This window comes from Girardinichthys multiradiatus, chromosome 19, assembly GCF_021462225.1.
Source record: "Girardinichthys multiradiatus isolate DD_20200921_A chromosome 19, DD_fGirMul_XY1, whole genome shotgun sequence".
Taxonomy (NCBI): Eukaryota; Metazoa; Chordata; class Actinopteri; order Cyprinodontiformes; family Goodeidae; genus Girardinichthys; species Girardinichthys multiradiatus.
In genome coordinates this window covers 18,068,632-18,091,413 of record NC_061811.1, presented here as the reverse complement: position 1 = coordinate 18,091,413, position 22,782 = coordinate 18,068,632, and the positions used below count along the sequence as shown (strand labels likewise).

The 22,782-nt window shown below is 39.4% G+C and overlaps 2 protein-coding genes across 4 annotated transcripts; both read left to right on the top strand.

Annotated features, from left to right (window-relative positions):
- Positions 1-686: 686 nt before the first annotated feature.
- pabpc4 (poly(A) binding protein, cytoplasmic 4 (inducible form)) lies at positions 687-15,618 on the top strand. The gene is made up of 15 exons (XM_047392941.1): positions 687-1,162; positions 5,663-5,856; positions 6,373-6,488; positions 8,101-8,240; positions 11,164-11,258; positions 11,335-11,472; positions 11,861-11,956; positions 12,059-12,328; positions 14,368-14,458; positions 14,552-14,647; positions 14,742-14,866; positions 14,949-15,039; positions 15,119-15,249; positions 15,336-15,457; positions 15,542-15,618. Exons 1-14 carry the CDS (start codon positions 970-972, stop codon positions 15,432-15,434), a joined length of 1,875 nt encoding a protein of 624 aa, XP_047248897.1. The 5' UTR covers positions 687-969; the 3' UTR covers positions 15,435-15,457; positions 15,542-15,618.
- A 1,738-nt stretch (positions 15,619-17,356) lies between these two features.
- Positions 17,357-22,368, top strand: ppie (peptidylprolyl isomerase E (cyclophilin E)). 3 transcript variants are annotated; one of them, XM_047393138.1, is made up of 10 exons: positions 17,367-17,429; positions 17,784-17,882; positions 17,956-17,999; positions 18,099-18,125; positions 18,212-18,293; positions 18,372-18,472; positions 20,989-21,112; positions 21,509-21,694; positions 21,788-21,930; positions 22,155-22,368. In XM_047393138.1, the coding sequence occupies exons 1-10, from the start codon at positions 17,399-17,401 to the stop codon at positions 22,221-22,223; spliced, it is 906 nt and encodes a 301-aa protein (XP_047249094.1). In that variant the 5' UTR covers positions 17,367-17,398; the 3' UTR covers positions 22,224-22,368. The 3 variants fall into 3 exon arrangements, with proteins under 3 accessions (XP_047249095.1, XP_047249094.1, XP_047249096.1); XM_047393139.1 differs by lacking the exon at positions 20,989-21,112 and having other exon boundaries at positions 17,357-17,429; XM_047393140.1 differs by lacking the exons at positions 17,367-17,429; positions 17,784-17,882; positions 17,956-17,999; ... (1 more) ...; positions 18,212-18,293; positions 20,989-21,112.
- The last annotated feature ends 414 nt before the right edge of the window (positions 22,369-22,782 follow it).

The window sequence follows — 22,782 nt, the reverse complement described above, 5'->3', positions numbered from 1 at the left end:
AGGATAAAAACCTTGAGTTTTGTGAATCAAATCCCATTTGCCCAAACAAAACTCTTGATGGTGCAAATGATCAAAGTGTTCATGGATTGTGCTTTATTGGCCAGCAAAGTCACCTGATCTAAACTCAACTTTGATACCCTGCATGATGTAATTCATGCAAAAGGATGTGTATGTTACAAACTACATGTAATCTCTTTTTATACACAATATTGAACATGAAACGGTTCAAATATCAGTAATGACCATTTTCACTTTGAGAATCAGAATCAGCTTTTTTAGGTAAATTTTAAAACACGAACAAGGAATTTGACTTTGGTTCCACTTTGCACAGAGATTTTAAATGTATAAGGGAAGCAAAATGGTAGTTCTGTATGTATAGTTTTTTTTTTAATTGGAGTACTGACGTTTTAAATATTCTAAGGTCTGAAAATGCACGTTTTTTTTTTTTTAGCACCCTGCATTTTATCGGACTGGTAGAATAAACTTCCTTCTGCTGGGTTTTCGTGTATAAAGTTTTTGTTTGTATCCCAACCCAGGCGTCGCTGTGGGGAGCTGGGCTCAGCTGGGACAGTAAGAGTGGGCACTCTCCCTTTTACTACGCATGCTCTGTGTTTTTTCTATCCCAGGTTTGACCCTGAGCACTATTTCCTCCGCACCGCTACACTCTATAAAGTGTCCATGCTTTCCTCACGCAGTCTCTTTCCCCGGCCGCAAAACAACCGTGAGTGTCCAGCTCACTGTTATAGGAAAAAAATAAAAACGCATAAAAAATATAAAATCTACAAAACCTAAATAAAAAACTAATTCTGCAATACTTAAAGGAAAAACAAACCTTAAAAATAGTAAAATAAAAAAATATACAAACAGAAGTAGGATTTTAAAGAAGTTCTCAAGGTTATTTGTAAAAAGCTGGATTTGTGGAAGCTCACTAATAGCGTATATTTTATATTCGGGGAAGCTCTTTAAGAAATGAACACCGCGACGGGGAGTTATCCAATGGCTTCTCTCTACGTTGGCGACCTGCACCCCGACATCACGGAGGCTATGCTGTACGAGAAGTTCAGCCCCGCCGGACCGGTACTCTCTATTCGGGTCTGCAGAGACATGATCACCCGGCGCTCTCTCGGATACGCTTATGTGAACTTCTCGCAGCCCGCTGACGGTAAGGAATGATTTGTGAAGCGATGCAGTGCAGTTTAAGCATGGCCTGGAAAAAATACTTCAGCATATTTTCACCGGTCTTCATAATGAATCCAAAGATCTTTGAATTTAAAGGGACTTTGTAGGATTTTTAAGTGGGATATTTAGTGTATACATGCTTAATTTAATATGGACTGCAGTTTATTTAAAAAAAATACACGTAACGATTAAACACAGTAGTAGATTTATTCTTTAAAGCTGACAGAATATGCTCAGAGAGGACCGTTATCCTTACACAAACCTATAGCTATTTAAAGGGACCTCACTAAGCATGCAGAAAAAGCTACAAGCACAGCAGAACCTGCCTTTGCCTTTTTGACCTGTCAATTACACCTTTATTCTACTAGATAGTTTACTCTGGATACAATCCCAAAACTTCAGTAATATAAAGGTTTGGAGGCACCACATTAAGCAGTTCATACCTTCCAGAACCTGCCAGGTATTTTTTCTAGAACTTGCAGGTTTCTTTCCCAGAATTTAGAAGGTACTTCTCAGACCTCAGAGGTTTCTTGTCAGGTGCTTTCCCAGAACTTGGAAGTTTCTTTCTGGAACTCACAAGCTAATTTCATGCAACTTGACGGTTACCTTCCCTAAACCTGAGACATTCCCAGAACCTAGAGGTTAGGGTCTGGAATGTCCAGGAAGTACCTGCTAAGTTTTAGAAATTTCCAGGAAATTACCTGGTAAATTCTGTAAAGTAGCCGGGAAGAACAGGCTGGATTATGTGGTGATAATTAACGTTGATCTATTGATGATTAGTTAGGGGATCAGGTTTTGAAAATCAGTTATGTAACATCATTGGATGATAGTAATTAGCAGTTTTTAGGAAAATCTCAATAAGGGATTGGAAAATTGTTGAAATATTTTTGACATTAAGAAGATTAAGAAGAAGAGACTGCATGTTTTCAAAATTCACCTTCTTGCTTGCAATTGATTATTTTGCATTTTAGTTTGATGTACACATCAAAATCATTTCTATTTTATAAGAAAGTATGATACAGCTTAGGCATCGTCCTGTTCTGTTCTTAGTTGAATATTGGGATTGCTTTTGTTCTCAATATGATCCCTGTTTTATCATTTTTGTGCACTTAATATTGCTGGAAAATCCAGAAGGGGGGTGGCTGGTGGGTTAGTGGGTGGTTTTCACAACAAAACCAAAAGCCAGAACAGAATTTCAGAAGTTTGTAATACATGTAGGGGATTCGAACAGTCATGTTTGGGAATGGTGATAGATAATCACAACTGTCCCACTTCAGGACACAAATACATACTTATTTATGCTGCTATATTAAAGTGAATATAAATATGCATGTAATATAATACTGTCTGGCAGTCCCACCCCCCACCCCTTGTGGCACCACTGGAGCATTGATATTCCTAAACTGAAATACATTTGTAACCAATTCTTTTACAGTTACTTTTTTGTTGTATAAAGTAAGCAAAACTGTCTGAATGAACAACTGTTTAGCAAATGTTTTCACAGTTAATAGGATTCTATTGTATCAGGCATGGAGAAGAAGAGTAGCAGGTGTTGCGGTTGCCGTTGGGGTCATGGTGACACTGTCTACATTATGTGAACTTTTCTCCTGTTGTATCAACACGAAGCGCCTGTGACAGCTTATCTGCGCTTGAGTTTGTTACCAAAAGCCCAAGCAATGATGGGTTACGACAAGCTTGTTTCCTGGAAAGTGCTTGGCAGTTAGCATGGGACAAGCCCAAATGAATTGCGCTTTAGATTTTATTTGTTGGGTGTGTAAATACGTTTCAGCAGTTGTTTGAATAAATAATATCAATAGAAAAATATTCCAGAGCAGAAACAGTTCATTTAGGAGAATATTTGCGATTTGAAGAAGTAGTACAAATGATCTCTGGATTTTCTGACTTATGGAGCTAATGTTGCTCATTTGAGCAGTGTTGTTGAATGTTTCTCTTCCCCATCAATGGAAGAGAACGCTCTACTCACACTCCATGCCACCACACATGCCTGTCAGGACCCCAAATATAGCTCTTACATCTAAGCATCCTAAATGTGCTGCTGCGTAATACTTGAGATAAACAGTTACAGGTTATTAAAGACCACACTGGTTATTACACATCCTGATTGACTTTATTAACACATTAACCATTTTAGGCGACAGCTGTTGATCTACGATTTCTATTCTGAATCTTCCAGAAGTCCATGTGCTGCCACCTTCTGTGAGCACGTTGGCTGTGAAGTACAATTGTGAGCCAAACTGCTGATGCCAGCAGACGCAAGGGAGCTCCGTTTTGTTTACCAGACACTTTCAGCTGGAGAGCCTCTGTGTGTGTGTGTGTGTATGTGTGTGTGTGTGTGTGTGTGTAGCTGCTGAACAAAAGGGGATGTTTAGCACGTGAGCCCACATTGACATGGGAGATGAAGCAAAGGATAGTTACAGATTGATGTCACTGGGCGTGCAGAGCAACAGACAATGTTGGCGCTAAGAAAAATGTAATGGAAACATTGGTTTTTAACTCTATGTGTTGAAATTATTGTTTAGGCTTCAAGGCATGTGGTTTGTCCAAAGAGAAAGACTTGTGCTGTGAGCTTTCCCACTGCAGCTGCCCCACACTCGTCCCAGCTGCTGGCAGATAACTCATCAGCCACATGCCTCACTCCCGTATCTTCACCATGTGCTTTTATAGCAGGCTTGCAGTAGGAACTCTCCACTTTGGGACTCACCACAAAGGAAGATGAAATGTTTTCACATTGTGTCTTTATGATTATTGTTGCGCCAAATCACTGGTACAATAGAATCAGTGCATTCAGTTCATACTCCTTTCACTGTCTTGCAAAAGTACTCATACCCTCTGAACCTTTGCAGGTTTTGTCACATTACAGCTTCAACTACAATGGGTTTTAATGGAATTTAATGTGATAGACCAGCACAAAGTACTGTGTAATTCCAAAGTTATAAGAAAATTTCTTCTGTTAAAAACTGAGTGGTTTGGCCGTTGCAGGTGGTCTAGAGATAGAGCGTATGCACCAAATACAAAGGCTATGAGTCCTCGACGCAGTCGTCTGGGATTTCATTCCTGACCCTGGGACCTTTGTTGCATGTATTTCCCTCCTTCCCTCTCTGCCCATTTCCTGTCCATATACTGTGAAATAAAGGCCACTAGTGCCTTTGTTGAAGAACATTAGTGAATAAGAGATCAAACAGGTCAGGGATATACTGTAATTGTGGAGATATTAATAGTAGGGTTAGATTATAGAACACGGTGCTAACTTTGGACAATTCATGGAAAACAGTTCAAGCCATTTTCTGAAAATGGAAACAATATGGTACAACAAGGTAAAGAGCCTACCGAGATATGGCTCTTTACCTAATCTGAACATTATTCAGAGAAGTAGCCTAGAGTGCCATGGTAATTATGGAGGACTTGTAGAGATTCAAATCTCAGGTGGGAGAATCTGTCAAAATAACAGGTATTAGCTGAGTGCTATATGAATCTGGCCTTTGTGGAAGTTGCAATAAGAAAGCCATAAGAAGTACCATTTGCAGTTTGCCACAAGCTATGTAGACGAGTCGGCAACAGATTAAAGCACAACTGAGTTTTTGCATTACATGCAAAATACCATGAGCCATAAAAAAACACATTGCACATCACGCTGGACAGGCCATCCCCACTGTGAAACATGGTGGTGGTAGTACAGTGCTGTGAGAATTGTTTTCCTCTGCGTGCAGAGGGAAGAACACCTGTTAGACACTTGTTGTAGAAAAATGTGTTTTTACCAAGACCGATGATTGTCACTCAGAATCAGCTTTACTATAATCTTGCAAGAGAGAAGGATTTTTACAGCATTGGAGATGCGCTCAGTAGTGCAGCCAAATCGTTCTGCCTAGACAAAGCAAAGGTTCTCCTTATAAGCTACAACAGTTTTCAAGGTAACTCTCATGAGACCCAGAGGGAGAGAGAAACAGAGAGAGAAACCTGTTGTCCTAGACATAATCTTAACAGTGTGGCATACATATTATCTCACACAGCTGCAAGCAAAATACTGAGAAACCATTATTCTAAGACTATATAAGAGAAGAATGGAACAACACTGAGGGATTCTAATACTTTTGTCAGTTCCTGTAGAGTATCAAGGAGCACTAAAATTTTCCATAACACACTGCAAAAGGTTTGATACTGGGACGAGGTTCACTTTCCAGCAGGACAGCTCTTAATGTAAAGCTGAAGCTGTGGTATAGATCAAAGTCTACTCATGTGTAAGAATTGCCAAGTCAAAGTCCAAACACAACTCCATCTGAGATTCTGTGGCAAGACTATTTTATACTAGTTTGTGTTGATCTGTCACAATAAATCACATTAAAATACGCTGAAGTTTGTAGTTGTAACTCAACAAAATGTGAAAAAGTTCAAGATGTATTACTTTGCGAGTATGTTTTCTGAGTAAAGCTCCACATAAAAAAAGTAACCCTGTATCTCTTTCTAGCCGAGAGAGCCCTGGACACCATGAACTTTGACGTGGTGAAAGGGAAGCCAATCAGGATCATGTGGTCCCAGAGAGACCCCTCTCTGAGGAAGTCTGGCGTGGGCAACGTTTTCATCAAGAACCTTGACAAGTCCATTGACAACAAAGCCCTGTATGACACCTTCTCTGCCTTTGGAAACATCCTCTCCTGCAAGGTGGAGTCATTATAAAGCTGAATATTTATTGGGCATTGTTCGGTTTAAACAGTGTAGAATGGTGTTCTGTGGTTTTGGTTACAAGCAATACGAAGTTTTCTTGTTTTTAAGTAGCTCTGTAGGTGTTGGTGTCATGAGTTGCAGATGCTTAAAAGTTATCTTACCAGAGCATTCTGAGGACATTTATGTAGATGCACATTTAGAAGCAAAAATAGTTACCACATGATCCTGTTGCAGCAAAAAAAGAGACCAAGAAAGAATGACAGTCTTAAAAATAAAGATGTAGATTAATCATAAAACTTAGATTTTTGCAGAAAGTTCATAAAGTACAAGAAATGTAAAGAGCTATGCTTGCTGTTTCCTAGCAATCATTTTAATGTTAGACTAACTGACTGGTTTTTCAAAGTATTTACAAAGCATCTCATCAGGTTATCTTTCCAAGTTCCTTTTGCTTTAAAGTTCTGTCTGCATTCCTACATTATTGAATAAATGTACTCCCCTGTCCTCCTTTACAAGGTTGTGTGTGATGAAAATGGCTCAAAGGGCTACGCGTTTGTCCACTTCGAGACGCAGGACGCAGCAGATCGTGCCATTGAGAAGATGAATGGCATGCTACTGAATGACCGCAAGGTGTGAGTGTCTTATCATTCCCTTTAAGTATTTACTGCTCATATTTTTGCTAAACAAGTTTTATGAACTTGTCTGAATTATACATAATTGTCAGTGCTAATTAGAGGTCCAGGTGTGAAGGATTCTATGTGCATTGACTGTGATATAATGTGCCTTGCAGAAGTTTACACCCATTTGAACTTTAACACATTTTGTCATGTTGCTGCAAACACAAACTCAGTGTACCTTATAGAGATTTTTTGTGATAGCCCAACACATCTTTTGCAGCATCTAACGAGCTTTCTTCCAGGATTACCCTGCATTTAGCTCCATCCATCTTCCCATCAACCCCCGCTGAAGAAAAGAATCGCCACAGCGTGATGCTGCCACCACAAGCTCTTTGGGGGTGGGGGTATTCTGGACGATGTGAAGTACCACCTGACCGCACTATCTTCTTTCACATATCTCCTGTGTCCCCTGCATAGCTTGTGGCAAACTACAAATGGGACTTTTTATGTTTTCCCTTTCAGAAATGTTTTTTTTATGCACATCTTCCAAAAAAGGTCAGATTTTTGGACTGTATGACTAATGTGTATGCAGTCAAAAGCCCCAGAGTATGCTCTGGGTTCTCCAATATGTTCTGTATTCATAAAGCAGCCTTCTCTGTGCAATCATTTCTAGAGGCTCCACAGCAGTCCCCAGATATAAGCCAGCCATCTTTATCAGCTTGTTGAGCTTTTGTAAGTCACTAGCTCTGATGCTGATGGTAGAACTTATTGTACCCTCCATATCAGGTGTATAGAAGATCTGCAGCATCTGAAGGACCTCAGCTTACTCAACAGTTACAGTCAGCTCTTTCCCTTCTTGTCTAGGAGTGCTTCTCCACCACCTCAACCTCCTCTCCTATGATATAATTTTGCTGTACTCTGTGAGGTTTGCGGTTGCAACATAAGAAAATATTTAATAGTTCTGTGGGTATGAATGTATTTGCAAGGCACTGTGTACTTTTGTTGAATTTGTAAACATGAGTGAACTGACCTGCTATGTTTTTTTTTTTTTGTTTCAGTTGGTGAGTTCATGTGAGAATAAAATGACTAATATACTCACCACCAAACTTAGAAATAACCAACTAAAACCTCTTTCCCACGAGAGGCATTCTCTGTTCCCGCATTATCCACCTTCTGGTCATTCATCTTAGAATGTGTGAGTGTGTGTCTGTATGATCATGCTTGAGTGTTTTAGTGATGGATCAAATTCAGAAATGGCGGAAGGGGAGAGGTCTTCATAACCAGGTATATGAGATGGTTTAGTCCTCCTCTGATTTCCTTTTTAACTTGTGAGAGTTTTCCTCAATCTCTCTCCATCCACCTCCTCATCACGTTTCGGACCAACAACAGATACGGTGACGTCTAGCATGCCAACAGTTATGCTTCCCTGTGAATGCTGGATATGTTTCATGCTCTTTGTTGTCCCAATTAACCCCACTAATGATGAGTCACACTATAAAATCTTAGTGTCAGTTTGTCTTATAGATGTTGTCCTGGTTTATGAAAAAAGGTGGCACCTGCTTTATATCTCAGCATTGTTAAGGCTATTTTACAAAGGTGTGTTTCGCTTCTCTTCTTGCTTTTTTAGGTTTGTGGGTCGTTTCAAATCTCGAAAAGAGCGGGAGGCTGAACTCGGTGCCAAAGCCAAGGAGTTTACCAATGTTTACATCAAAAACTTTGGTGATGACATGAACGACGAACGACTGAAAGAACTTTTTGAAAAATATGGTAAACTGAAGAATACAGTTGGTTGCAAATGTATTCTACCCCTCTAAATGTTTCACTTGTTGTCACGTTACAGCCTAAAATTTTTTATTGGAATTTCATATATTTATACACTGCTCAAAAAAAATAAAGGGAACACTCAAATAACACATCCTAGATCTGAATGAATGAAATATTCTCATTGAATACTTTGTTCTGTACAAAGTTGAATGTGCTGACAACAAAATCCCACAAAAATCATCAATGGAAATCACATGTATTAACCAATGGAGGCCTGGATTTGGAGTCACACACAAAATTAAAGTGGAAAAACAAACTACAGGCTCATCCAACTTTGATGTAATGTCCTTAAAACAAGTCAAAATGAGGCTACGTATTGTGTGTGACACTACGCTGACAGACACAGCAAACCTTCTTGCCACAGCTCGCATTGATGTGCCATCCTGGATGAGCTGCACTACCTGAGCCACTTGTGTGGGTTGTAGAGTCCGTCTCATGCTACCACGAGTGTGAAAGCACCACCAACATTCAAAAGTGACCAAAACATCAGCCAGAAAGCATAGATACTGAGAAGTGGTCTGTGGTCCCACCTGCAGAACCACTCCTTTATTGAGTGTCTTGCTAATCGCCAAAGATTTCCCCCTGTTGTCTATTCCATTTGCACAACAGCAATTCAATTCAGTTTTATTTATATAGCGCAAATTCACAACACATGTTGTCTCAAGGCACTTCACAACAGTCAGGTACATACATTCCAATTAATCCTAACAATTGAACAGTGCAGTCAGAGTTATTTATTTGTTCAAATTGGATAAAAAGTTTTTCTGTCTAAGGAAACCCAGCAGATTGCATCCAGTCAGTGACTCGCAGCATTCACTCCTCCCGGATGAGCATGTAGAGACAGTGGACAGTCACTGGCGTTGACTTTGCAGCAATCCCTCATACTGAGCATGCATGTAGCGACAGTGGAGAGGAAAAACTCCCTTTTAACAGGAAGAAACCTCCAGCAGAACCAGGCTCAGTGTGAGCGGCCATCTGCCACGACCGACTGGGGGTTTGAGAGAACAGAGCAGAGATACAAAGAGAACAAAGAAGCACTGATCCTCGAGTACTTTCTATGGGAAGGAAACGTAAATGTTGATGGATGTAGCTCCTTTAGTCGTTTCACCTAGAAAGAAAGAACAGATAAACTCTGAGCCAGTTTTCAAGGTTAGAGTCTGAAAGAGAGCACATATAATTAGTTACAGTTAAGCTCAGTCAATCGCCATGTCTAGGAGAGAGAAAGGGTTAAACACTGAAAGACAGGGCCATGTGGATCATCGGTAGGGGGTGAGCATTAAGTTGTTGCCAGCAGAAGCTCGGACGATTCCCCTCTCCAGAAAGGTGTCACAGGTAGACACAGAGCCAGGCCAGGTGTAGCTGCTAGGAAGAGAAAAGCGAGAACAAAGTTAAAAGCTGAAATAACAGCAAATAATGCAAAATTGGAGAGTAGTGTGAGAATGTAGCAAAGAGGGTGAAAGTGGTCGTTATGTCCTCCAGCAGTCTAAGCCTATAGCAGCATAACTACACAGATAGTTTCAGTTCAGATTATTTAGTTAAACAGCACTTATTTACAACAATGTCGTCTCAAGGAACCCCACAAAGGGTCCCACTGATGGTCATTGTTATACTAACAACCACAAGGATTGGGATACCTCGCTCTGTCAGACTGATTATAACCATTGGAAAAGAGAAGGGGTCATACAGGTGAAATTGATTGTCAATCAGTGTTGTTTCCTAAGTGGACAGTTTGATTTCACAGAAGTTTTATTTACGTGGAGTTATATTGTGTTGTTTAAGTGTTCCCTTTATTTTTTTGAGCAGTGTATATATATATATATATTATTTTTTCAATAACAGCCTAAGAAGTGTGACAGGCATTTCTATTCAGCCCCTTTTACTCTGAAACCCCTAAATAAGGCAGTACAACCATTTGCTATGAAAGGTCTTGCAATTGTTAGATAGTCCATCTGTGTATTAATTAATATCAGTATGCAAACTATTACAAAATAATGTCCCAAACTGAGCAAAGAGTATGAGGCAAATCCCAACCTTTCAATACATGGTTGCCCATTTGGACTGACAGACTGGCTGGCCAAGAAGAGCATTAATCAGAGAAGTAGCAAAGCGGCCATGTTAACTCTGGAGGAGCTGCAAAGATTCGCAGCTCAGAAGTGCACTCCATAAATCTGGTCTTTATTGAAGAGTGGTAATAAGAATATATTTTAGAGTCATATGAAGTACTATTTACAGTTCGCCAAAAGCCTTATGGGGACCCATGTTAATGAAGGTGCGCTGATCAGATGGGACGAAAACTGAATTTTTTTGGCTTACATGCAAAAAGGTGTGAAGGAAAACTAACACAGCACATAAACCTGAACAGACACTGTTCACAGTGAAACATGGTGTTGGTATCATAATGCTGTGATGATGCTGAAGGAAAGAGTTGATAGTAACATTGAAAGTGCTAAATGCAGAGCCATCCAGGAAGAAAATCTATTAGAAGCTGCAAAAGACTTGAGACTGGGGAAGAAGTTAAGATTTTAGAGACAGATCTTCCTTTCGTGCAGCTGTTATTGCAGAAAATGGTGGATCTACAAAGTTTTGGCTCAGGGGTGCTGTAAACAAATGCACACCACATTTTCAGATTTTTCTTTGCAAAAATTAAGAAAGTGATTTTTGTTCGCAATCTTGTGCTACTTTATGTTGCATATCGTATAACATTTCAATAAAATACATTAAAATTAGTGGTTGTAGCATGAAACAATGTGAAAAAGTTAATAAGGTATAAGCACTTTTATCATTCTTTAATGCACTCCAGTTAATGTTACCCCTGAATCTAAATTAAGCAAAGTCCTGTTTCACCACCTCTTTTTGGCTTTTGCAGGTAAAACTCTGAGTGTAAAGGTGATGGCGGACTCCTCTGGCAAATCTAGGGGGTTCGGGTTTGTTAGTTTTGAGAAACACGAGGATGCAAACAAGGTACTTTAAACTACCAGGGATGCTCCAAGCGTATGATTGATTTTAGAAATGTTCTCAGATCTTTGTTAATCCAAAGGCTGTGGAGGAAATGAATGGCACCGAGCTGAATGGTAAGACCGTTTTTGTGGGCCGAGCTCAGAAGAAGATGGAGCGACAAGCAGAGCTGAAGAGGAAGTTTGAGCAGCTCAAACAAGAAAGAATCAGTCGATATCAGGTGAGCTTTTAGTGAAAGCAATCCAGTATTTCAGTTCTTCATTACACACATTTATGGTAAAAAGAAGCTGAATCTTCTTTAAAGTCTTTATTGAGTTCTAAGATTATCAATGTGTACAAAAACAGATGTGTGCATTAGCAGATTTGCAAGCTTTTTGGATTATATGAAACTTTTTTCCATTTTGGATGCATGCTTGTTTAATGAATATCACGTTAAATCTGTTGTGAGATTTTTTTCACACTTGAGGCTGCATTCAAGTAATTTTAGAGCCAGACCAGATCATTTTTTACTATATCTGGATATGTTAAAACCTAGAACTGAAAGAGAGCCTATACTGTTTTTACTTTAAATTCATATTTGAAACTGAAGTTTTGCCTTTTTTGGTCAGGGAGTTAATCTTTACATCAAGAACCTCGACGATACAATCGACGATGAAAAATTGCGTAAGGAGTTTTCTCCATTTGGTTCGATTACAAGTGCCAAGGTGAGACAAATCATCTAAAAAGATTAATACACATAATTTAAAAAGAAGCCACATTATACTGTGAATGTGCATGTATATTTAGAGCTTTGGTTTTTTCATTAGGTGATGTTAGAAGAAGGCCGTTCAAAAGGCTTTGGCTTCGTCTGCTTCTCTTCCCCCGAAGAGGCCACCAAGGCTGTGACAGAGATGAACGGACGTATCATTGGCTCCAAACCTCTGTACGTCGCTCTCGCTCAGCGCAAAGAGGAGCGCAAAGCCCACCTCACCAACCAGTACATGCAGCGAATAGCGGGCATGAGGGCCATGCCGGCCAATGCCATCATCAATCAGTTCCAGCCCACCAGCGGCTACTTCATGCCCGCCGTGCCTCAGGTGAGGGAATCACATTCTGAATCCATAGACTGACTAATCAGTAGATCAATGAGAATGAAAATGGTTTTTAATGTAAAAAAAATTGTTAAGAACATATTTAGGAAAATCTTAGTTCATGCTCTAAAACCAATGTAATGCCATTCATTTATTGTTATAAATGAATCCCCTAACCCTGGGAGGTGACAGGCATGTCACAAGTTTTATTAATATAGTTTTTCAGAATCAGAATCAGCTTTATTGCCAAGTTCATACAAACATGGAATTTGACTCCGGGATACTTTGCTCTCTGGTTTTTGTTTTTTGCATTAAAGAGTATACATATATACAATATACAAATATACACATATATAAATAAAAAGGTGCATTTGCAACATCTGTATGCTGTTGTTTTGTACTCTATTGAATGTTCATCAGAGAAACAGCCTGGGGGAAGAAACTGTCTCTGTGGCGGCTGGTTTTAGTAAACAGTGCTCTGTAGCGGCGGCCTGAAGGTAAAACTCTAAACAGTTTAACAGGGTGTGTGGGGTCTGCAGAGATTTTTCCAGCTCTTTTCCTGACCCTTGACCTGTGTATGTCCTGGATGGAGGGAAGGTCAGCCCTGATTATTCTCTCTGCAGTCCTGATTATTCGTTGCAGTCTGGACCTGTCCTGTTTTGTGGATGAGCCAAACCACACTGAGATGGATGAAAACAGGACAGACTGAATGATGGCAGTGTAGAAGATGACCAACAGCTCCTGTGGAAGGTTGAACTTCTTGAGTTGCCTCAGGAAGTACAGTCTCTGCTGGGCCTTCTTTCGAACAGTGTCTATGTGTGAAGACCATCTCAGGTCCTCAGAGATGGTGGTTCCTAAGAACCCGAAGTGGTCCACAGCCGATACAGTGTTGTTGAGGATGGTGAGGGGGGTGTATGGGGGTGGTGTTCTCCGAAAGTCGACCACCATTTCCACAGTCTTGAGTGGGTTGAGTTCAAGGTAGTTCTGACTGCACCAGTGTACCAGCCGATCCACCTGCTGTCTGTATGCAGACTCATCACCGTCCTGCATCAGACCAATGACAGTGGTGTCGTCTGCAAACTTCAGGAGTTTCACGGACGAGTTCGCTGAGGTGCAGTCATTTGTGTGCAGGCTTTGCACATGCATTGCGGTTAAATGTGTAATTTAGCTAAACAATTGCTGCTATGACAACATTCTGAACAAAATTGCCTGTGATTCATTCTACATATCGATCCAAACATCTGGTAGTAATTGTGTATGAAATCTTCGCTTTTTTACCAAGCATCGCATTAGAATGCAAACAAGTTGGTCATCTTCTACTGTGAGACATGTCCTGTTTGACCAGAACTATTAGTAGAAAAAAAGTAGAGGCCCTTAGCATGTTGGAAGACGTACAGAGATGCACTGCTCAGGTGGAACGATCTGTACAATTACTAGTTGTGCACTCCAGAAATCTGGCCTTTATGCAAGAGAGGCAAGAAGAAAGCAGCTGTTGAAAGAAGCAATATGTATGGTATATATATCTTCTGTTTTTAGTTTGCCACAGGTGAAAGTGGACACAACAGACATGTGCAAGAAGGTTCTTTAGCTAGATAAGGCCTACATTTAATTTTTTCTACATGCAAAATGCTATCTGTTGAAGACAGGTAACACTGCCTGTCACCCTGAACACCCCATATCCACAAAGAAACATGGATTGTTTGGAGCTGGATAGATAGAGCTAAGTAAAGGGCAATACTGAAAGAAAAGATCTTTGAGTTTGGAAAAGACTTGAGACTGAGGCGGAAGATTACATTCTAGTATAACAACCCGATAACAGCTACAATGGAAGGGCTTAGATCAAAGCATTTCTTTCATGTGTTGGAATGGCCCAGTCAAATCCACCGGAATCCAACTGAAAAATCAGTGGCAAGACTTGCAAATTGATGTTCACAGACACTCTCTATTAAATGTGAATATGATTAAGCCAGTTTCTAGGAGTGCAAAGCTGGTAGAGACGTGCCCCCAAAGATTTGTTGCCGTAATTCCTCTCTTGTCCCTAATAGGCCCAGAACAGGACCACATACTATGCACCAAACCAGCTGGCTCAGATGCGACCCAACCCACGGTGGCAGCAGCAAGGTGGTAGAGGTCAAGGTGAGCATATGTTGCATCTGTAACATCCAAGTAAACATTCATCATAGTGTAAAAATGCTTTGGTTCTTCCATCTCTGCTTGCGTTGATCCCAGGAGGTTTCCAAGGAATGTCAAACTCGCTTCGACAGCCTGGACCCCGTGCCAACCTTAGACACATGACTCCTAGCAGTGGCGCACAGGGCCCACGAGGTCTATTTTTTATATTAAAAGTGATCATTGTCAATGTCTGTCAGTGTCTTCTACAAGGTCACATTCTGTGCTATTTTTATATCTCTCCTGTTAGGTGCTGGTCAGATCATGGGTCCTCGTCAGTCAATGGGAGTCCCCAGGGCCATGCCTCCTTATAAATATGCCACCAGTGTCCGTAACCCCAATCCCCAAGTGGTGCAACCTATTGCTTTACAGCAGGTATTATTTTTCTCTCCCTGTCATAATAAGATGGCAGATCTACAAATACTCTCCCCTAAAATACCTCATCTGTCCTGTCTAGGTTCAGCCAGCTGTGCACGTTCAGGGCCAGGAGCCTCTCACAGCCTCCATGCTGGCTGCTGCACCTCCTCAGGAGCAGAAGCAGATGTTAGGTGGGACCCTCTTCTACTGTGAACAAACTGTAACAACTTTTGACTTCCTTTAGTCTAATTTGTGATCACTTTCAAACAGGAGAGCGTCTGTTCCCGCTGATTCAGGCCATGCATGCCAACCTGGCGGGAAAGATCACCGGCATGCTGCTGGAAATCGACAACTCTGAGCTACTGCACATGCTGGAGTCGCATGAATCTCTCCGTTCAAAGGTACCTTAATGATCCTGCCTCACAAACGCAGCAAAATGTTTCCCGTGCAGTCACTAAGCTGCCTTGCTCCTGTTTCATTCATTCAGGTGGAGGAAGCTGTCGCAGTGCTGCAGGCCCACCAAGCGAAGAAGGATGCCACCCAGAAAGTAGGCGGCATGGCAAACACTGCCCCTGCTACATCCTAAAACGTGGATGCTGTATTAACTTGGTATGGAAGCATTGAAACTAATTGTATTTGAAGATTTCGAATGCATTATACTATGGTATTAATGAGATCATTGTGTTGTTTCAGGACTGAGAAAACCAGGGGAGGATAAATAGATACATTACAATGACTCCAAACAGCCTAGTACCTTTAAAGACTTATGCGAAAATATCAGGAAGAAGAAATGATAAAGTTATTAAAAAATGTATTAAACCCTGTTAAAGAGAATACATTTTCTAGTTACAACATATTTTTAAACTGCACACTACAATAATGTGAAAGAGTCCCAGACCAGAAACCTTTTTCTGAAACAAGAACAAATCTTGTTCGTTCTTTTTGCTTGAAGGCTTCACGTTTGATTTTAAAATGATCGGCTTCTCAGCCATCTCCTGTTATTATAGGCGTGTGGTATTATCAATAAAGGGTTGATAAAAAAACATATGTGTGATTGTTTTGTGTTGAACTGCTCCACTTGAGTCACTTAAACTTGGTTTTCAGACATTTTGAACAGGTAAATTCAGGCATCACAGGACATGCTGCCAGGATGGGTTTAGGTGCTGGTAAGTCATTAGCATAGCTTTACAGAACTGAATTGTACTGAAACTTTGTACAAATCCCCTCAATATTGTGGAAAAGGGTTGTTACTTAATGGTCTATTAAATATACTTAATATATCATTTGAAACATCTTCAGACTCTTCCGTATTATAAGTAGCAAACATTTAATTTGTCATTCTATGATTTTTTAAATGTATAATTGTTAAACGCTGCTTTTGAAATTTTGCTCTGAAATCTGGAGCTTTTTTTGTGTGTTTGAGTTAACTGTCAAAGGAGTTTCTTATTCCACAATAATGTGAATTGCATTATAAGTTGGACTGAATAAGGCTGTGTGTAATGGAATCTGAATTTGACTCATGATTGGACTGTACTGGAATTACATGGATTGATAAGAACTGAGTACAGACAACTATATAACTAAATGTGTTTTGTAAAGGGTTTTGAGATGACAATTTGGGGAACTGGAACAACAGAAATAATTACTATAAAGTAATGATATGCAAAGACAAGCTATGACATTCTTTTGTAGTTTCTTGGTGTTTGAGAATTCTTAAGACTTCACAAAATTTCACAAATTATTAAAATACATGGTCATGAAGAAACTTACATTTTTTCTTCTTATTGTTCTTCTTATTGTTATTACTGTAGGATGTGAGTTTCTTATGTCCAAGACTTTTTTCCTAGACCTCCAAAGATTTTATTTTTTTAAACATATTTATAAAGAAGCTTACATTAGGTAATATTATATATGTATATGTTAGTATACTAATTAGTATACATTATATTAATACATTGAGAAATACATTAATTTAAAAAGTATTTATGTTGTTCATATAATGATGTAATAGTAAAAACATTACAGCTATAAATATACAATTATATTAAATATTATAAGTATGATGACCATATGATATCAATAATAACATTCAGAATAACCAGTTCATTTAGTTATTTAATATGCTAAAGAGTATTGAATAAATAAATAATAGGGAATGTGATAATATCAATATCATTGTGTAAACAACTCCAAATTTGATGGATTAATATAATTTAGAAAAGAAAAAAGAAAAACAGGAGTGAAAAATGTTGTATCCTAATTACAATAAAGGTTAATTAATAACAGACATAATACTTCGGCCTTTGCTACAAGAAGTAAAGTGTTTTATATGCATAAAATGTTTCTTAATAATCTATAATATTTAATAATATATAACAAAAAAATTGTTAGACCCTTTCAGTTCTGTCAAACACAAAAAAATTATAATTTGAGTGGTAGTTACAGGGTCTACCACTAAGAGGCGCTGCAGCCAACCAAAGTCAGGAGGTGGTCTTTATTTTCAAACCACCAATCAGCGGTCGCGTTCATAGTTGAAAGGTTACGTCTAATATGGCGGCCAGCAAACGAGTCCTTTATGTCGGTGAGTCTTTTAGATTTTTTTTAATCTAAAAAATAATTGATAGTGTTTTTGTGTTTTAGGAATATTGAGCTTCCTCGCTTATACTTTTGTTTTAAAATAAATACAGAGCGTTTCTACACGATCTTAGTGTCTTTAATAAAGTCGTACACAGAGAAAATGTGCAAAAATCTGCTTAATACTGTAGCCTTTTCTTATTGCCTGACTTAAATATATCATTTATGATAATAATGGTGATAATAATAATATAATATAAAAATCTATTGATAAATATAAAGATTACAGACTAACTTACACAATAAAAGCAGCATATTGGTTTTCGATTACTGAGTGTCCGTATTTTGTGTTCTCTGTGAGGTGGCTTGGCGGAAGAGGTGGATGAAAAGGTGTTGCATGCAGCTTTCATTCCCTTTGGAGACATCATAGACATCCAGATACCTCTAGACTATGAAACAGGTACGCCCAGATGCTTACTGCTACGTTTAAGATGCTGGTACTTCCAGACCTAATTACTGTGTTGAATTTTCAGAAAAGCACAGAGGCTTTGGATTCATTGAGTTTGAGCTGCCAGAGGTGTGTAAAGGAATGGAAATGTGCCCAGATGCAGGTATCTGCAACATTTAAAACATGTTTGTCTGTATGATGACTAATAAGTATTTACTTCTTCTGCAGGATGCCGCAGCAGCTATTGATAACATGGTAAGCAGTGAAAGTGCACTTTTATTCTCTGGTTTCCTTGAAAGTTAATCGCTGATATGCTTCTTTTTTGCTCTTGTGTTAATTAGAATGAGTCTGAGCTTTTTGGACGGACCATCCGTGTCAACATTGCGAAACCCATGAGAATCAAAGAAGGTTCTTCTCGACCTGGTAATGGAAACCGAAGTCTGCTCAGGACTGTTTTTTTTAAGATAACTGGTTCATTCTTTAATTGGGCCTCTCCCACAGTGTGGTCGGATGATGACTGGCTGAAGAAGTTCTCGGGGAAGACTGTGGAGGAAGCTGAGGCAGAGGCAGCATCTGGAGAAGCAGCCACCACAACACAGGAGGTAAGATGCATTTCCTTATCTTTGGGGTTAGTAACAGTGGGATTGTTAACCAGCCACTGCTTTTGCTCCTGAATGTACTTCAGTGAAAAATTCACCTCATTCAAGCCACGCATGACAGGTTGCATGAAAGTGAAGACGCAGTGCGATCTTTTGGCTTTTTATCAAAAAAATAACAACTGGAATTTGGCATTCTAAATACAAACAGATGTCATATAAAAAGTCTAAATATAAATCCTGAAACTAAATTTGTATTAAACTGGATCTGATTTCAGTTGGAATAATTAGGAATGTATACAACAGATCACCATAATCTGGTGTGTAGCAGTATGGTTACATCAAGGGAATAATGTCTGCTTTGATGTAGGAAGGAACCAAGACAAGTGTAGCCACACTAAAGTGGATCTAAAACGTCTACACACCCCTGTTCAAATGCCAGGTTTTCATGATGTTAAAAAAATGACAGCAAGACAAATAATTTCACCTTTTCCACCTTTAATGTGACCTATAACCTGTACATTCAATTCAAAAACAAACTGAAACCCTTGAAGGGCACAAATATCAAATAAAAAACTTTAAATAACCTGGTTGCATAAATATGCACAACCCAACTAATACTTTGTTGTAGCACCTTTGGCCTTTATTACAGCACTCACTTTTTTTGGGTAGGAGCCTATCAGCGTGGAACAACTTGATGTGGCAATATTTGCCCACTCTTCTTTGCAAAACCACTCCAAATCTGACAGATTGTGAGGGCATCGCCTGTGCACAGCATTCTTCAGGTCACCCCACAGATGTTCAATGGGATTCAGGTCTGGAGTCTGGCTCGGCAATTCCAAAGCCTCAATCTTATTCCGGTGAAGCCATTTGTTAATTTAGATGTGTGCTTTGGGTCACTGTCGTGCTGAAAGGTGAAGTTCATCTTCAGCTTTCTAATGGACGCCCGAAGGTTTTGTGCCAAAATTGACTGGTATTTGGAACTGTTCATAATTCCCTCCACCCTGACTAAGGCCCCAGTTCCAGCTGAAAAAACAACAGCCCCAAAGCATGATGCTGCCACCACCATGCTTCATTGTGGGTATGGTGTTCTTTTGGTGATGTGCAGTGTTGTTTTTGCACTAAACATACCTTTTGGAATTATGGCCAAAAAGTTCAACCTTGGTTTCATCAGACCATAACACATTTCCCCACATGCGTTTGGGAGATTTCAGATGTCTTTTTGCAAAATGAAGCCGGGCTGGGATGTTTTTCTTTCTTAAATAAAACTTCCATCTTGCCGCACCCCGTAACCCAGACATATGAAGAAGACGGGAGATTGTTGTCACATATAGTACACAGCCACTCCTTGCCAGGAATTCTGGCATCTTTTTCAGTGTTGCTGTCGGCCTCTTGGCTGCCTCCCTGACCAGTTTTCTTCTCATCTTATCATCAATTTTAGACGGACGTCCTGTTCTTGGTAATGTCACCGATGTGCCATATTTTCTCCACTTTGATGATGACAGTCTTCACTTTGTTCCATGGTATATTTAATTCCTTGAAATTTTTTTTGTTCTTCTGCAGACCATGGCTTATGCTCGAAGATGTGGCTACACAAATATCAGGAAAAGCCTACTAGAACAGCTGAACTTTATTTTGGGTTGATCAGAGGCACTTTAATTGGTGACAGGTGTGTGCTGACTCCAATTTAACATGAGTTTGAATATAACTGGTTAAATCTGAACACAGCCACATCCCCAGTTATAAAAGGGTGTGCACACTTATGCAACCACATTATCTAAGTTCTTTATTTTTATTTCACTTCCCTGAAAGATTTCTATTTGTTTTTCAATTGTGTTGTACAGGTTATAGGTCACATTACAGGTGGAAAAAGTTGTGAAATAATTTATCTGGATGTGAAATTTTTTTTTTTACGTCATAAAAAAGTGGCTTTTGAATAGGGGTGTGTAGACTTTTTATATCCACTGTATATCAGAGAAAATGAATTGTAAGTGAGCAGTATTGGTTGCTCCCAGAAAAGAAGCTTGTTTTATGGCATCTCCACTGGATGGTGTGATTGTGATTGCATAAATCACTGAATGCAGAATCCTGTAAAGAACTGGTTTAACAAAAGAAAACTCCACTGTAGACTATTTTACATGGTTCCTTTAGACTTTTTAAAAATAGCTAGTTTGAACTCAGTAGTTCCAAATAGCATCCTGTTGCATCTTTCCTCGTCCATCATCATTCCATCTGTTTGTCCACCCAGCTGTGCTTTTATCATTCATCCAGCCATCATTATTGATCCACCCGTCCATCCATTGATTTTCCTGCCTGTTTTTTACAGGTTCCATATTTAAAACCTGACCACTGGAAAAATCTCTGGCATAAATTCATCGTGAACCTTTTGTGTTTATATTTTAAATACGAGTTATAAAGGGACTAAGAACAATAAGAATTTCACGAAGTATGTAAGAAGCCTGATCTCTAGTTTCTCAGTGTTGAATACTTTGAGTAAAGCAGAGAATATTTATGTTTTACAGGGTGAGCCTCCAGCTAAAAAGGGCAGGGTAAATCCACAGGTTTACATGGATATAAAGATCGGCAACAAGCCAGCAGGGAGACTCCGTTTCCTCCTCCGGGCCGACGTTGTTCCGATGACAGTAGGTCTGTACATACTTCCTGAACATGTTGTAAAACTGACTCACAGATCGGTGAAAATTATCTTGCGTTCGTGTTTATCAAAAAGATGTCCAGTTTTTTTTTTCTCTTTGTGGAATTCTTTGGTTTAGTTTTATTTTAGATCTGAGCTAACATGTTATAAAGCTTAAAAGTCTCTAATTGACTTAAATCAAAAAGACTAAAACGCAGAGTAATGTGCAGTTAGGGTTGCCATCTCAACACTGTCAGCCCAATAAACTTCAGCTTTTAGACGCCTCCAAATTCTAGCACCAACATGTGAAATATGACTCAATCCTGCTGGAAATCTCTCTGTTGCAAAATGAAACTACAGATGTAGTATAATTCCTATCTAAAACATTACATTGTTTTAATTTTCAATAGAAAACTTTCGCTGCTTGTGCACACATGAAAAGGGCTTTGGCTACAAGGGCAGCAGCTTCCATCGCATTATCCCTCAGTTCATGTGCCAAGGAGGAGACTTCACCAACCACAACGGCACTGGGGGCAAGTCCATCTACGGCAGAAAGTTTGATGACGAGAACTTCGTCCTCAAACACACGGCTCCAGGTAAAGAGTCTGGCTGTAAGCCTGTTTTTTTTTTTTTGTTGTTGTTGTTGATCCTAACAATATTAGGCTCAAGTTTTATGCTCGTTCACACAGGGCAGCTCTCCATGGCCAACTCTGGACCCAACACTAACGGATCCCAGTTCTTCGTCACCACAGACAAAACAGACTGGTTGGATGGGAAACACGTGGTGTTTGGAGAACTGGTGGAGGGGATGGATGTGCTGCGTGCAATGGAAGTAAGAAATTAAGCCACAATCTGATTGCATATTTCAAGAAAGTGGAGCTTTCTAATCCAGAATGAGTACTGCATACTTTAGTGATCATTGAAAGTCAATTCTTGCTTGTGCTTCCATGTAAATTAAAGATGTCAAGTCAGAAAACAACCCTCCTTTTATGAGTTGGTCATCATCTAAAAATGCTTTGGGCTTAAATGCAACCTGACTTTGTTTTCTTCTTGCAGGCTCAGGGAATGAAGGATGGCAAGCCAAAACAGAAAGTGATCATCTCAGACTGTGGAGAATATGTGTGAATGAGTTAAAAAATAATCTGTTTGTATGTCTGTATGATGGCAGATGTCTGAGACAAAAGGTTTTCATAGGCTTTTTTTTTTTTTTTACTTAAACTAATCTCTGTTGTCATGTAAATATTTCATTAAACACATTTTTATAACTAAATCACAAGTTGGTGAGCATTTTTAAACAAATTGCTTTGTAATTTATATGCCTGGGTTGCATTTATATACAAGAACTGCAAAATATGTTGCATAAAGTCTGGCTTCTCTGGAAGACTTTTGCACCGTTATATACATTTTAAAGTGACTGATGTCTTTCGTCACACAAGCCTTTATCCCCAGACGCATTGGTAGATCCATACTAGTTGCCTTGAACAAAGGATTCTTTCGTCTACAATCGTTCCCCAGAGACTTAATAGAGAAGCTTATGCTATTGGGCAGAATACCGCTGTTTGTCTCTGAATTCTGACCTTCTGGACTGAGAGATCACGGTCTGTCCATATTGATAGAATTTCTCCAATTTCATGATGTTGATCACTGGGATCCCTCAGGGTTGTGTGCTCAGTCCATATCTGTT

What these genes read in the sequence shown, in the direction of transcription:
- pabpc4 (XM_047392941.1), top strand. Translation starts at nt 970, where the DNA reads ATGAACACCGCGACGGGGAGTTATCCAATGGCTTCTCTCTACGTTGGC. An exon ending in AAAGAATCAGTCGATATCAG is followed by an intron (nt 11,473 to 11,860) that starts GTGAGCTTTTAG and finishes TTTTTTGGTCAG; the next exon opens with GGAGTTAATCTTTACATCAA. An exon ending in GTTCGATTACAAGTGCCAAG is followed by an intron (nt 11,957 to 12,058) that starts GTGAGACAAATC and finishes TTTTTTCATTAG; the next exon opens with GTGATGTTAGAAGAAGGCCG.
- ppie (XM_047393138.1), top strand. Translation starts at nt 17,399, where the DNA reads ATGGCGGCCAGCAAACGAGTCCTTTATGTCG. An exon ending in CAAACGAGTCCTTTATGTCG is followed by an intron (nt 17,430 to 17,783) that starts GTGAGTCTTTTA and finishes GTTCTCTGTGAG; the next exon opens with GTGGCTTGGCGGAAGAGGTG. An exon ending in CGTTGTTCCGATGACAGTAG is followed by an intron (nt 21,113 to 21,508) that starts GTCTGTACATAC and finishes AATTTTCAATAG; the next exon opens with AAAACTTTCGCTGCTTGTGC.